The following is a 12,373-nucleotide window of genomic DNA, read 5'->3' on the forward strand; positions in this document are numbered from 1 at the left end:
AAATAGGAATTAAGATTTTACTCAGTCAACCCCCTTAACACACACACACACACACACACACACACACACACACACACACACACACACACACACACACACACACACACACGTGCGGGTTTGCTATCCTCGTGGGGACATCCCAGTGACATAATGCTTTCCCTAGCCGCTTACCCTAACCCTAACCATCAAAAATGAATGCCTAACCCTGACCCTTGCCCTAAACCTAACCATAACCTAATTGTAACCCTGACACTAAAACCACATTTTGAGTGTGAAAATTGCTTTCAACCCTCCAGGTCCCCACGGTGCAGAAAGTCCCCACCAATATAGTAAATGTCAGGTTGCGGTCCCCACCAGGACAGTAGAAACCCGTACACACAAACACACACGCGCGCACAAACCCCCCCCAAAAAAACCAACTACATAGGGTAAAATCACCAAAACATTCTTCAAACAATATACAGGATTAAAAACAAGGCCTTTGCTATCCCACTGACAATAATCACGTTGACAGAGTGATACTATGGAAAACGGAGCAAAGGGGAGAAAAACCTTAGACCTTCTGAGTGTGTATAGTGTGTGCATAACAATGAATTTTTCAGGAAAAAAACCCAAAGCAAATCACAGTCTGATAAATTAGCTTTTGTACATTCATTATAAGAAAGGCTACAGTACTGTTTAAACCCACATTTGGCCTAGGAAGAACGCGGTCAACACGACCAGATCCGCACTTTCTAGAAACGTTACTCTTTCAGCCGTTAGTTCTTTTATTTGTATTGACGATGTCGCTTCAATGGTTGGAGTTATGTGTTTTAGACTCAATGAGGAAGCAGCGAGTGCAAAAAGTTCAACAGTGACTGTAAACAAACTAGAACCACAGTGAAGTGGCCTCAAGTGTGAGTGTCTCTGTGTCTATATAAACTCCAAGCCCTCGTATTTTACATCCCCGATCTTAGTTTCAGGCAAAAGGATGCGCCCATCAAGTGTGAAGGCCATAATGTACGTGGCAATCTTCCCGGCGTCCTCCTCAGACTTGAGCGCCAGGATGATCTGGTCATCAGTGTTGGGGACAAACTTGAAGGAGGAGAAACCGTGGGTAGGATTAAGTACACCCACTCGGCTGACTTTGATGTCATTGAAATCTGGTGAGCAGCTAAGGACCAGGTTCGTGCCGCGTCTCTCGTCCGCCGTCTCTTCATAGCGCTCGCTGCTCGCACGGCGAGGAAGGAAAAACCAGCGCTGTAGGGTGTCGCTCCATGCTGCAGACTCGTGAATCAAATATCCTGAGGAGATTCAGGGAAATGCGGTAATGAGTAAAGCACGGAGATGGAAACGGAGGCGGCTGTTAGCGAGATCAGATCTGTGTCTTTACCTGGTTGCTCTATCCCTGCGGCGGACTTCAGGGATGTGTACTTGGGAACCCAGTTCTCGTGCCGTACGTCGCCTCTGAAGCCCACGACTTTCACCCATTCTGGATTGTTGTTGACAAACTCGCCTTCAGTGGTGGTCCACTCTTTCCCGAGACCGCCAACATACAGGTGCTCGTCCTTCACTGCCAGCCACTCTGCTTTGAATCCTATCAGATGAAGGCACCATGTAAATGCAAAGTGGAAACAAATCATCTAAAAGTACACAAGATCGAACTGTTTATAACAGAGATATCAGTGCAACACCAACCTTTTGCAACGCTGCCATCGCCATCGGGTAAGATGACCCAGGGTACAGCCTTTTCTCCATCTATATGGTAGACTACACCCGTTCTGTCATCGACACTGTAAAGCTTCCCATTGAACACCACCAGCTCAGACAGCTCCATGCCCCTGCCTTTCTCCGACAGGTGGCTTTCCAGCACCACCCTGTCGGCATCCCATTCAACGGCCACCTTGTCGCCGCTCTCTGACACCAGCAGGTACCCCCGCCGCATGTAGCTGAACCACGTCATCTTCTTGTCGCTGAGAGAGCTGGTGTCCAGGTCAGCGATGACGCCGATGCGATAGCGGGTGCCCTGCGGCGTGCGCTCGGGTGAACTGAGGGGATAGGTGTCATTGTACTGCAAATCCGACTGGTGGCTGTCGCTCGGGTTGACTCTCCAGCTGCGTGAGCCATAGGAGCGGTACCGTAAGCCCGAGCTGAAGTGCATGAAAAGCAGCAGGATTAAGGCCACAGATCCAGCTACTGCCACGATGGGCCTCCACTTAAGGCGGAACCGGGGGTCAGTGGCATTGGCCATGGAAGCCAACATGGGGAGGCCTCCTACGGAGATACGCAGCGGGTTCATAGGCTCATTATGCTCCAGTCGAGTATAGCCTGGAGAAGCAGGCATGGGGGAACCAGGTTTGGAGTGACCTACAGAAAAATTGAGAGAATGTGAGTTCACTGTCAGAGAGGCCACTGGAAAATACTTCAGTCTGGTTCTCTGGTGTCAACATGGAGGTTATCGGAGATCCTTTTTTCAGCACCAAGCCACAGTGAGGTCATCTATTCACATAAAGTTGCTCTAGCTCAGGGGTGTCGAACTCCAGGCCTCGAGGGCTGGTGTCCTTGATCCAACACAGCTGATTCAAATGGCGAAATTGCCCCCTCAACATGTCTTGTAGTTCTCCAGAGGGCTGGTAATGAACTAATCATTTGATTCAGGTGTGTTGACCCAAGGTGATATCTAAAGCCTTCAGGACACCGGCCCTCGAGGCCTGGAGCTTGACACCCTGCTCTAGCCCTTACGAAATGAACACTTATCATACCTGTGAGCAAACACTAAAACTAATACAATGGGCTTGGTTGATCCTAAACCCCGAGCAAAGGTCGCAACCTCGGCTCGTAGTTAAAGCATGACTTTCCAAAATGACAAGGCAAAAGTATTAACAAAAAGTCGAAAAACGACAATTAGTTTTTTAACCAAAAGGCTCATTTTAGCCATTTCTCTTAATCCACAAATGATAGAATGAACGCAATTAAAATAATTAACTTCAACTTACACACTTCCCATAAGCGATGGCAGGCAGATGACTCATTTCAGGCTATAGTTTAATTCTTTTTTTCGGTTTAATTATTCTACTAAGTGTTAGAGTCAGAGTGGACAAAAGCGAGTCCACTGGTTAAATATTGATTGCTTAAAAGGAGGAAGAAACCAGTCTAGGTGAATATCAAGCGTCCAACAATGAGTCTTGTCGACGTGGTGGGTGGGAGGAGCCTGCTCTGAGGTAATAAGAGGGTGGCTGAACAAGTTATTCAGGAAATACACAATCACTGAGCAACTGTCACACTGATGAGCTGTCACATGCACTGTAATGATTGTTAAACACGAGTGTTGAAATGTACAGTGACCAGTAATTCAAACAATCCATTGATTTACTGCAGAAAGTCCAGCCGCTTTAAAGATATATTCAGGTATCTTCTGTGATATCTGAATATATCTGATTTTTGTGTGCGTGAGCCGTTGTTCAAATAAATAAAGATGGCTGAAGAAGGACAGAGAGTACAAATTATTGTCATTCAATAAGCTGTCAGAAAACGGAAAAATCCTGCCCTACCAGCTGTCCAAAAGCCCATCGTATTAATTAAAAATATATAAAATAAAGATTGTTACAATCGGATTAATCTGTCAGAACCTTCTATCCCTTCTTCCCTGTTTTTATTTCAGGTAAATCATCCAAACTTGTGATGTTTTGACCCCTTTTTGAATTGGAGCGTCCTAAATATTTTGTTTTCGGATAAAACACGTGATAATGAGATAACAGACAAATAGGGGGATTAATTAGGAATAATTTAAACAACGCATTTTTATTTCACTTTACAAGCTCACGTAGAGCTGAATGGCCTGTAACTTGGGAAAACTACATTCCTGTTATTTGCTTATACACCCAATAAACTAGTGTGTGTGACCTTTCAGCTGAATCAACACAGCCCAAACACAGCAGTGGAACTGTCTGCTGTTAGAGGGTCTCCTGAAAAGCTCTGCAACCCTAAAGCTCCTCTGAGCCCAGCTGCCGCAGGATCGTACCCCGAGACCTGAACGTGTTTCTCAGGAGAGCAGGAGCTGAAAGGCTCTTTCATACGAGGGCCCTGAGCCAAACAGCCGTCCGTTGTGGCAGCAGCATCGGGTCTCCCTCTCTGAGGCCTGCCACTGTATCTACACTCAGCGAGAGGCTGAGAATAGAAACAGTGTGGCTGATTAATTGTTGTTGTATACATTGCTTATGCCCCACAACACAATAAGATGACGCGCCTTACCCCTTCGTCTCCTCCTGCCCGCACGCTGATCCTGTGTCATTAAGTTTACCCCACGAGTCCTTCCACAAGTAGTCCTGAGCTCGAAAGCTGTCTTTCTCCCCACTGATCATTTGCACTGCAACCATGACTATGTTGTTACAATGCTAGTGAACTTTACCTACACTTGGAGGATTATCACCAAGTCCAAAGGGGCAAAGCCTTTTGAGAGACAACGCAGTTCATTCAGTTTGTTATTAATCACAGCCTATGAATGAACAGGTACTGAGGGTTATGAAAACCTTTATTAAGTGCTCAGCGACTATCGGCATAAAGGTGAAAAGCCACAGCCCTGGACATATGAATAGAAGTTAGCTGCAAACCTACAATCAGAGGCGTTCCTGTGATGTAATCATTACACTGAGGACTGCGAGCAGCATAGTCACACAGGAAACCTCACTGACTCTGAGATGCAGTAATGTCTGTTAATAAGTGATTAACACCTTCTGGGCTTTAGGTGGAAACATGTTAAGAGCACAGACAGCTACTTAAAAAGCAACCTTTCAGCTTCTCAGCTCGATACTTTCATGTTTCAGATAGTTTCTAGCTAGTATCCCACACAGTGAAGACGACCTAAAAGACAAGACTGCAGGGCTGGGTGAGAAGAAGACACTTAAAAGTTTGGGATGAATTTGAAATAGCTTAGAATTGGCATCCTAGCTGATGGTGATGATGGTGAAAGGCTGCTCATTGGAATGATCACGTTCCACTTATGTTAACAAAGCTGACGGCATTTCTCCTAAAATGAACCAATAGATTTGGCTAGTTGTGTCTCTGCAGCTTCACCACACCTCAAAACATCCGTTTAACAACATCAAACAAACAAAATAAAAAACGTAAGAGTTCAACCTGAGCATCAGAATGGGGAAGAAAGGTCACTTTCAACCTGGCATGGTTGTTGGTGCCAAACTGAGGATTTTCCCACACAACCATCTCTAGGGTTGTGATCCCTAGAGAATGGTCCACAAGAGAGAAACTATCCAGTGAGTGGCAGTGGGTGAAAATGCCTTGTGCCTCTCAGAGGAGATTAGCCTGGGCTGCTTCAAGTCGTTAAATGAGCACTTATTAGAAGCAAGGTATGCATGTCTGAATGCACAACACATTGCCCCTTGAAGCAGATGGGCTACAGCAGCAGGAGGAGTGAGATGAAGACTCCAGGAACACTTGTGGCCTTCATCGGGCTCATTCAGGCCACAAGCCGAAATGTGTTGGCCTGCTAATAAAGTTGTTCCCTAGTGTTGCTGGAGTCTTCACCTCACCAGATCTTTGTCCCTCTCCACGCACCTTGGAAGTAGGTGAAGTTGTGGCAGAAGCTTTTGGATCTCTACAGCAGCAGAAGACCACACCAGGTGTCTCTTCTGTCAGCCAAGGACAGGAAACTGAAGCTACGGTTTACACGGGCTCACTAAAACTGGATAATAGGTCAGAAAAATTACAATCAGACACATTATAGTCAAGCATCTTAATCTCTATTAGCAGTTCTCTAAGTTACTTGAATAATTTAAAGTTCTTTAAACCCACCCCTGCCTGCTAGCAGCTGTTTATAATGTTGAGTAAGTGTCCTTTCAAACGCCTCCCTGACCATAAACTTGCCTCTGTGCTCCCATAAACGATGACATCTGGTAGGGCTGACCTTCAAAGTGTGTGTGAGGCCAATAAACACTTTTACTGAGTACTTTAACTCGGGTTTTAAATGCCCTGCGTGTCAAGGAGCCACAAACAAATGTGCATCACACACTGTGGACCTGATGTTACGTGGTTGCACTGTCTGCAGATTCCCAGAAGATAACAGAAGCTGCGGGTGAACCAGGACAATACCCAAGTTTTTATTTCCAGGCCTTTAAGCGCTGAGACAGTAAACCTGTGAGGAAGTTAAATGTGTCCGGACCATCAGAGTTGATTTTCTGGGTGAAGAAGGCGAAGCTTTTGGACTGACACACGCGATCATCTCATTTGCAAGCGTGGTTTTAGCTGCTGTGGCTCTCTCCTGCCAGGAGCTCAGAGGTTAAAACGCAGATGCCGTCAGTAACGGCCACCTGAAACGTTTCCGATCAAACCCCTCCTCCCGCTTCGATACTCACCGCAGATGTGGGATCTTCAGCTCTCAGTCCGCCGGTGGTCGGAGCTTGGATGTCATTATTGTGTCGCTTCCTTCCTCGGCCCCTTTTCCTCTTTTTGCGTTGTCCGCACAGCCGATCATTACTTCCTATGTCAGCTTGATGACGAAAGCACCATGTCGTGCTTACGCGTAGTCGATGCACGGGGGAGGGGGGAGAACGCTGCCTTCAGGGGCTGTCGGAAATATGACAACTTAAAGTTTCAGCGTACCTGTCAGAATTATTATACTTTTATTATGTTTTATGGATTTCTTTAGAATTTAATTTAGTTTTACTTACATTAAATAATTCAAAGAAAGACCAAAATTCAAACATGTCTCTCTATTGGTGAAAAAAAAACACAATAAGGAATGCAAAAGAGACTTTTAGATGTTTCATTTATTTATTTAAATATTGTGTATTGTGGATGTTATTTTTTACGATGTATTTTAGAATCGTTTTCGGTTGTATGGCTGCTACCTTGGCCACGAGATCACATCTATCTTTGTTTCTTTTACAGGTTGTGTTTATCACATTTAAGAAGTTCAGAACATGTGTCACATACACACTTTGCTCAAAGGTATAAAGGCTTTATACCTTTATGCCTGTAATCCTTTATGATAAAGGCTTACAGTACTGTAAGAGATAAGCTACTATTCCATGTTTATTATGATTCATATTATTGGATGGAGAAGATAGGTGTTAGAATATGAGCATTCACTCTAGATTTTGTGTAGATTTCTCAAATAAAAGTATAAACCAGTGTCTCTTTAAGTTTGTTACAATGAAAATTCTGCCCTAATTAAGACAAAAACCTAACTTTGTATATATTTCATTGCTTTATTGCAGTTCATTTTTAATTGATATTTTTATTTTATCCATTTTTAAGCCTTACTTTTTAAAAATCCCCTTCAGGGTTGCATCAGGAAGGACTACTGCCGTAAAACCCTGCCAAATCAAACGTGGAGTTTCCCGTTGTGGTCTCCTCTTATGACAAGGGAGCAGCTCTCACTTCTGCTACTTACTTTTATTTTAACTTATAATGCATTACTCAAATCTAAGTACCTCAGTCGTTGTCTGGATCCTGCTGTCTCCACAGCTCAAGTGTTCCTCCACATCTGCTATTCAAATATTTGACAAAGGTGCAGAGACAGGAACTGCACACAGTCTTGCCTTTTCTTTTAAAGAAGTCTGACTCAGAGTTTTAAAACCTGTTTTTATTTGGCACACTCCGTCTGATACAGGATCACTGTGCAAGGCACTTTAATGAGGAACATTTGCAAAGCGGTGACAATGCAAAAGTGCAAAGGAGAGGAAAAAGCAAGAGGGAAAAAGTAATGTGGAAAATGATTCGATTTGATTGTCATGTGCCTGGATTTAACAGTATTAAGAAAGAAAATAAATACCAAATTTGCCACAACGTCAAAGAATTGCTAAACCTATGGCTGAGACATTTATGGCATTGAATACTTTAAAAATCCTAAGCAAAGAATTCAACAGAAGAATCCAATGCAAATCAATCAACACACCTGTAAAAGCCAAACTCTAAAAAGAAGCGAATGTGACAAATTAAAATGTCAAACAGAAACAAACTGAGTTTTTCAGTGCATGAAAGCCTATTTAGTGGTTGATTACTTAATAAAAAGACACAAACACGTGGCATTACAGTAGTTATAGACTTCCGATATTTCTGATCTACCAACTAATTGAATAATATGGGTTTGCAATGTGGTGAAAGAGCAGTATACTCAGCTGTATCTTTGAATTACAGTTATTGAAGTAAACACTGAACAGTTACATATTCAGTAAAAATTTTCAATGCAAACCAGATTTCCTAAAGAATTACACTAAGTCTAACCTTTCTGATAATTAGTGCTTTGATATGAACAGCAGCAAACTGCACTCGCAATAGTAACTAAAGGAGGCACTGAAAAATCTGCAGCAGTTTTGGTACAAAGGCAACTCAGGCGTGGCCATGTTCTCTCTCATTTTTTTTTTTTTTTTTTAACCAAGACAATCACCCTCTGGCAAATAAAAGGACATCTGTAGACTTTACCCGCTGTGAACAACACAGCAAAACGCTCACCAAACAACTTGCAGGAAACTAAAAAGATATCAGTGCACCCAGAAAACCAAACGCGTTCAGCAGGAACAGAAGGGGAGTGCACAGAACGGTCCGGCGCTGTAAAAGAAACAACTGGCACACATATTTAAAAAGAAACCTTCCTCATTTGATTCCTGCTTTTGAATCTTAGTCTTTCAATAAGATGGAGGCTGATACGCTCCTGGAGTCTCCTGGGTGTTGGAGAAAGGTGACTGCTGATAGCCCGAGGGCCCGCTGGTGCTGGAGTACGGGCTGCTCTGGTAAGGAGCATTGTGGTCGTTGGCTGGGTCTCTGTAGTCCTGCTCGAATTCATTCACTCCTTGGCGATACCTTGCAAGTGCAAAGTAGGTCAAAAGGCTCTGTAGAGAGAACTTTCAATTAGTGCTCGGATCTTTTAGCACAGCAAATTCAAAGCCAAGCGCGAACTCTGCGTCAGGCTCACCCAGGTGATGATCGAGAAGAAGGAGAAGGCAATGACACCTCGGGCAGCATCGGCCACGACAATATTGGAATCCGTCTTGGTCCACAGGTTCGTCAGGACGCAGAAGCAGATGAACCACAGAAACGTCCACGCCGCTGTCAGGTGTTCACAGGAGAGAAACATTTTTCACATGTTAGCTTTAAGTCTCACTTCCTGACTTATGGCACAGTTCCTTCATTAAACTATGTGGTGAAAAAATGAAAACCAACTCTTACCAGAGAAAGCCAGATCGCTTAGAACAATGTATTTTCGCTCTTTGGCATTGCTGATGTTTGGGAAGTAGGCATCTAGCATGAGGAACAAAACACAAGCCAAGAAGGCCAAGACTCCGACTCCCACCCCGTAACTGCAAGCACTGTCAGCTTTGTGGAACATGCATTGGTTTTGATCTTTTCCCTGCGTGTTGGTGTAGCCTTCGGCTGTGATGGTTGCAAAAACCACGATGGAGAATATCTGCAAAGACAGGACACAAAAAGGTCAAGGCCAAATTTAAGCCATGCGGCTATGGAGTTTGCGTAATTACCATGACTCACATTACAAGAAAGTTTCTTTAATCAAAAAATAATATTTGTCAAGCCAATCCAGACAAGTACAACACCACCTTTTCAGCTATTCGTGACCCACATCCCCTTTTTCATAACACAGCTAACGTGAAAAACATTACACAATTACGTGACACAAAATGAAAATACTACTTTTAGATGGCAACCGAATCACCGAGTCACTGTTCACTGGAGCACATCTCTTCCGTTCTAGCTTCTTCATTTATGAAGACTTGATGTATTTTGTATGATTCTGAACAGATTTTAAGCATTCTCTAAATACTCTACATGAAGACATCTGAAGAGAATATGAACTTATGGACAACCATTTGCCTGCAAAACCCTGTTGGTTTTATTTATAGCATTTGAACACAAACTTTCCTACAGAAGTTATTATAGTTTTGTATTCTTTTGAATTTTATTACATATTGACTTTTCTTTTTTCTTTCGGTTTAGTTTCAGTTAGTTTCCAGACTTATTGTAGTTTACTTTATATTGTTTGAAAAGGTTTTAGTTTAATATTTATAAATTTCAGTGCTAGTTTTAGCCTTTGTTTTAATTATTATTGTATGGAGGGCGTATGTCAGAAGCAATATTTAGGAAAATTAGTACAGGAACCTTTTGAACACAGTTGATTAATAGTTTTAGTTAAATAAAATATCCTTGTTTTGTTTTCTGTCTTGTTCACAGATGTAGGTTTTCACTTAATAGGCCCACTGAACTTAAATGCACTTACCGGAAAGCAAATACTGTAGCACAACTTTTACCTGTCTGTTTTCTGTTAGTATTGCTTTTTTTCTTGTAGTGGTGTAGTATTTGATTTAGTAACACTGCATACTTAAGCTTCCACTGCAGTGCCTACACGTTGTGCATTTCCAATCACCTGACAACTGGAGCTGACTTGACAACAGATGACGACGGAAGCTTCAATTTCTGACAATTATCTAAACTATAAAAACTGCAAGAAAAAAAGCAAACAACTCCTGTTGTTTTAACCTGTCGCCAGTCTCGTTTTTAAATCACGGGAACACAAACTTTAAATTAAAAGTCTGCAGATCGCTTATCATCATGTGGCAGTTAGTGTGGTGACACAGCACTGGTCAGTGGCTAGTTATTATTAGCTACCATCAACAGGAGCCACAGAAACACCTTGTTTACACTTTACTGAAAGCTCATTAAATGTTTAAACGTGACACTCAGATAATGTCCCGTGTTGACCGCACAAAAAGCTAAAAAAAACAAATTTTTCACTAATTTGTGTGGGCGCTGGCAGCGCACATCTGTTAAGCTAAACTCGGTGCAGTGACAGCTGGCTAACTGTGATGCTAACGTTTCCGTGAAGTCACTCACCCAGCTCAGGAAGCGCAAAATAGTTTGAGGCTGTTTTAGAAAGTTCGCTAAATCAAAGGCCCCACCGGCCAAAGAGGCCCCGTAAGCACTGTTCTGCATTTTTCCCGTGAAGAAAACCCCGACAGTCAGACAGTTTAAGGACAAACTGACAAGTCTTCCTATCACAACTGCAGCAGTTTCGATTTGTCAAAAAAACTTCCTCAAAACTTTTCTAGCACCGCCCCTGCGGCGATGCGTTCACGGGACTCCCGGAAGTTTAATTTTTCAACGCTGTGGGCCTTACGGAGGCCGTGTTATTATGTAAACCTTGCTTTTACCGTGTTTGGTGTTCAAGGCCCCTTTTCCCACCCAGAACTGCTTTAATTCTTCATGGTACAGATTCAACAAGGTGCTGAAAAGATTTTAGTGCATAGTGACATGATAGCATCACACAGTTGCTCCAGATTTGCAAGCTGCACATCCATGATGTGAATCATGGATGAACCAATCATGTGAACCATTCGAACACATCCCAAAGGTGCTCATTGAGCTAAGATCTAATGACTGTCGAGCACTGAATGTGAGGTAACGAAACCAGTTTAAGATGTTTGTGACATTTACCTGTCAGAAGATGGTAGTCATAAAGGGATGGACATGGTCAGCAAGGTTATGGCATTTAAATGATGCTCAGTTGCTGCTAAGGGGCCCTAAATCTGCCCCCCAAAATAAATAAATAATAATATCCCCATACCATTACACCACCGGCAGTAGCCTATACCACTGATACAAGACAGGCTGGGTAGACGCTTTCATGTTCAGAAATCAAGAATCATCAGTCCAGGCAACAGCTGTCTCGTTTTCTTGAGCATGTGTAAATTGTATCCTCAGCCTCACGTTGTTAGCTGAGCTGACAGGATGCCAGTGGGATCTTCTTCTGCTACTGTTGCCCATCTATGCCAAGGTTCAAAGTGTTGTGTGCTCTTCTATATACATTAGTTGTAACAAATGGTTATTTGAATAACTTTTGCCACAGATGAGCACAGACACTACCGGAGTAGTGTCTGTGCTCATGAAAAAAAAAAAAAAATCATCAAAAAAATCAAATAAATTTTTACACAGCTGCATATCTGTTACATTTTTACGTGCTGATTTTTTTTTCATTTCGCACAAACACTCGTAATCAACAGATTTCTGCTAAATTATCACTTCACACTGAGATGAAAAAAAGAAACTGTTTTGCAGAGAGGGCAGGATCAAGTGACCCTGAACCCTCCCTTAGTTCTGCTGCAATAGTGCTAGGGTGCTCGGGGCTTTCCATACTGCAATTAGTTTTCCGTTTTCAGTCACCCCTTTTCACTCCTTACGCGTTTATGGACCCCTTTGCATTTAATCATTAGTTATTTTGATTGTTATATAAAAATAGACAGAAGACACCTGATTGTTGTGGGATCCTCTCTATTATTGTAGGTCTTTACCTTACAAAATAAAGGCAATTGTCATGATTTGGTGCTATATAAATAAAACTGAATTGAACTTAAGAGAACAAAAGGGCAAG

General features: G+C 42.7%; 2 protein-coding genes across 5 annotated transcripts; both read right to left on the minus strand.

Moving 5' to 3' along the window:
- Positions 1–3: 3 nt before the first annotated feature.
- On the minus strand, positions 4–6,519 carry cant1a (calcium activated nucleotidase 1a). 4 transcript variants are annotated; one of them, XM_031746069.2, is made up of 4 exons: positions 6,348–6,519; positions 1,678–2,346; positions 1,373–1,576; positions 4–1,283 (listed from the first exon to the last, which is right to left on the minus strand). In XM_031746069.2, the coding sequence occupies exons 2-4, from the start codon at positions 2,321–2,323 to the stop codon at positions 913–915; spliced, it is 1,221 nt and encodes a 406-aa protein (XP_031601929.1). In that variant the 5' UTR covers positions 2,324–2,346; positions 6,348–6,519; the 3' UTR covers positions 4–912. The 4 variants fall into 4 exon arrangements, with proteins under 4 accessions (XP_031601929.1, XP_039466745.1, XP_031601928.1 ...); XM_039610811.1 differs by lacking the exon at positions 6,348–6,519 and adding an exon at positions 5,551–5,667; XM_031746068.2 differs by lacking the exon at positions 6,348–6,519 and adding an exon at positions 4,231–4,376.
- A 1,042-nt stretch (positions 6,520–7,561) lies between these two features.
- syngr2a (synaptogyrin 2a) lies at positions 7,562–11,039 on the minus strand. The gene is made up of 4 exons (XM_031746031.2): positions 10,840–11,039; positions 9,163–9,400; positions 8,909–9,042; positions 7,562–8,825 (listed from the first exon to the last, which is right to left on the minus strand). Exons 1-4 carry the CDS (start codon positions 10,936–10,938, stop codon positions 8,622–8,624), a joined length of 675 nt encoding a protein of 224 aa, XP_031601891.1. The 5' UTR covers positions 10,939–11,039; the 3' UTR covers positions 7,562–8,621.
- Between the last annotated feature and the right edge of the window lie 1,334 nt (positions 11,040–12,373).

This window comes from Oreochromis aureus, linkage group 4 (assembly GCF_013358895.1).
Source record: "Oreochromis aureus strain Israel breed Guangdong linkage group 4, ZZ_aureus, whole genome shotgun sequence".
NCBI lineage: Eukaryota > Metazoa > Chordata > Actinopteri > Cichliformes > Cichlidae > Oreochromis > Oreochromis aureus.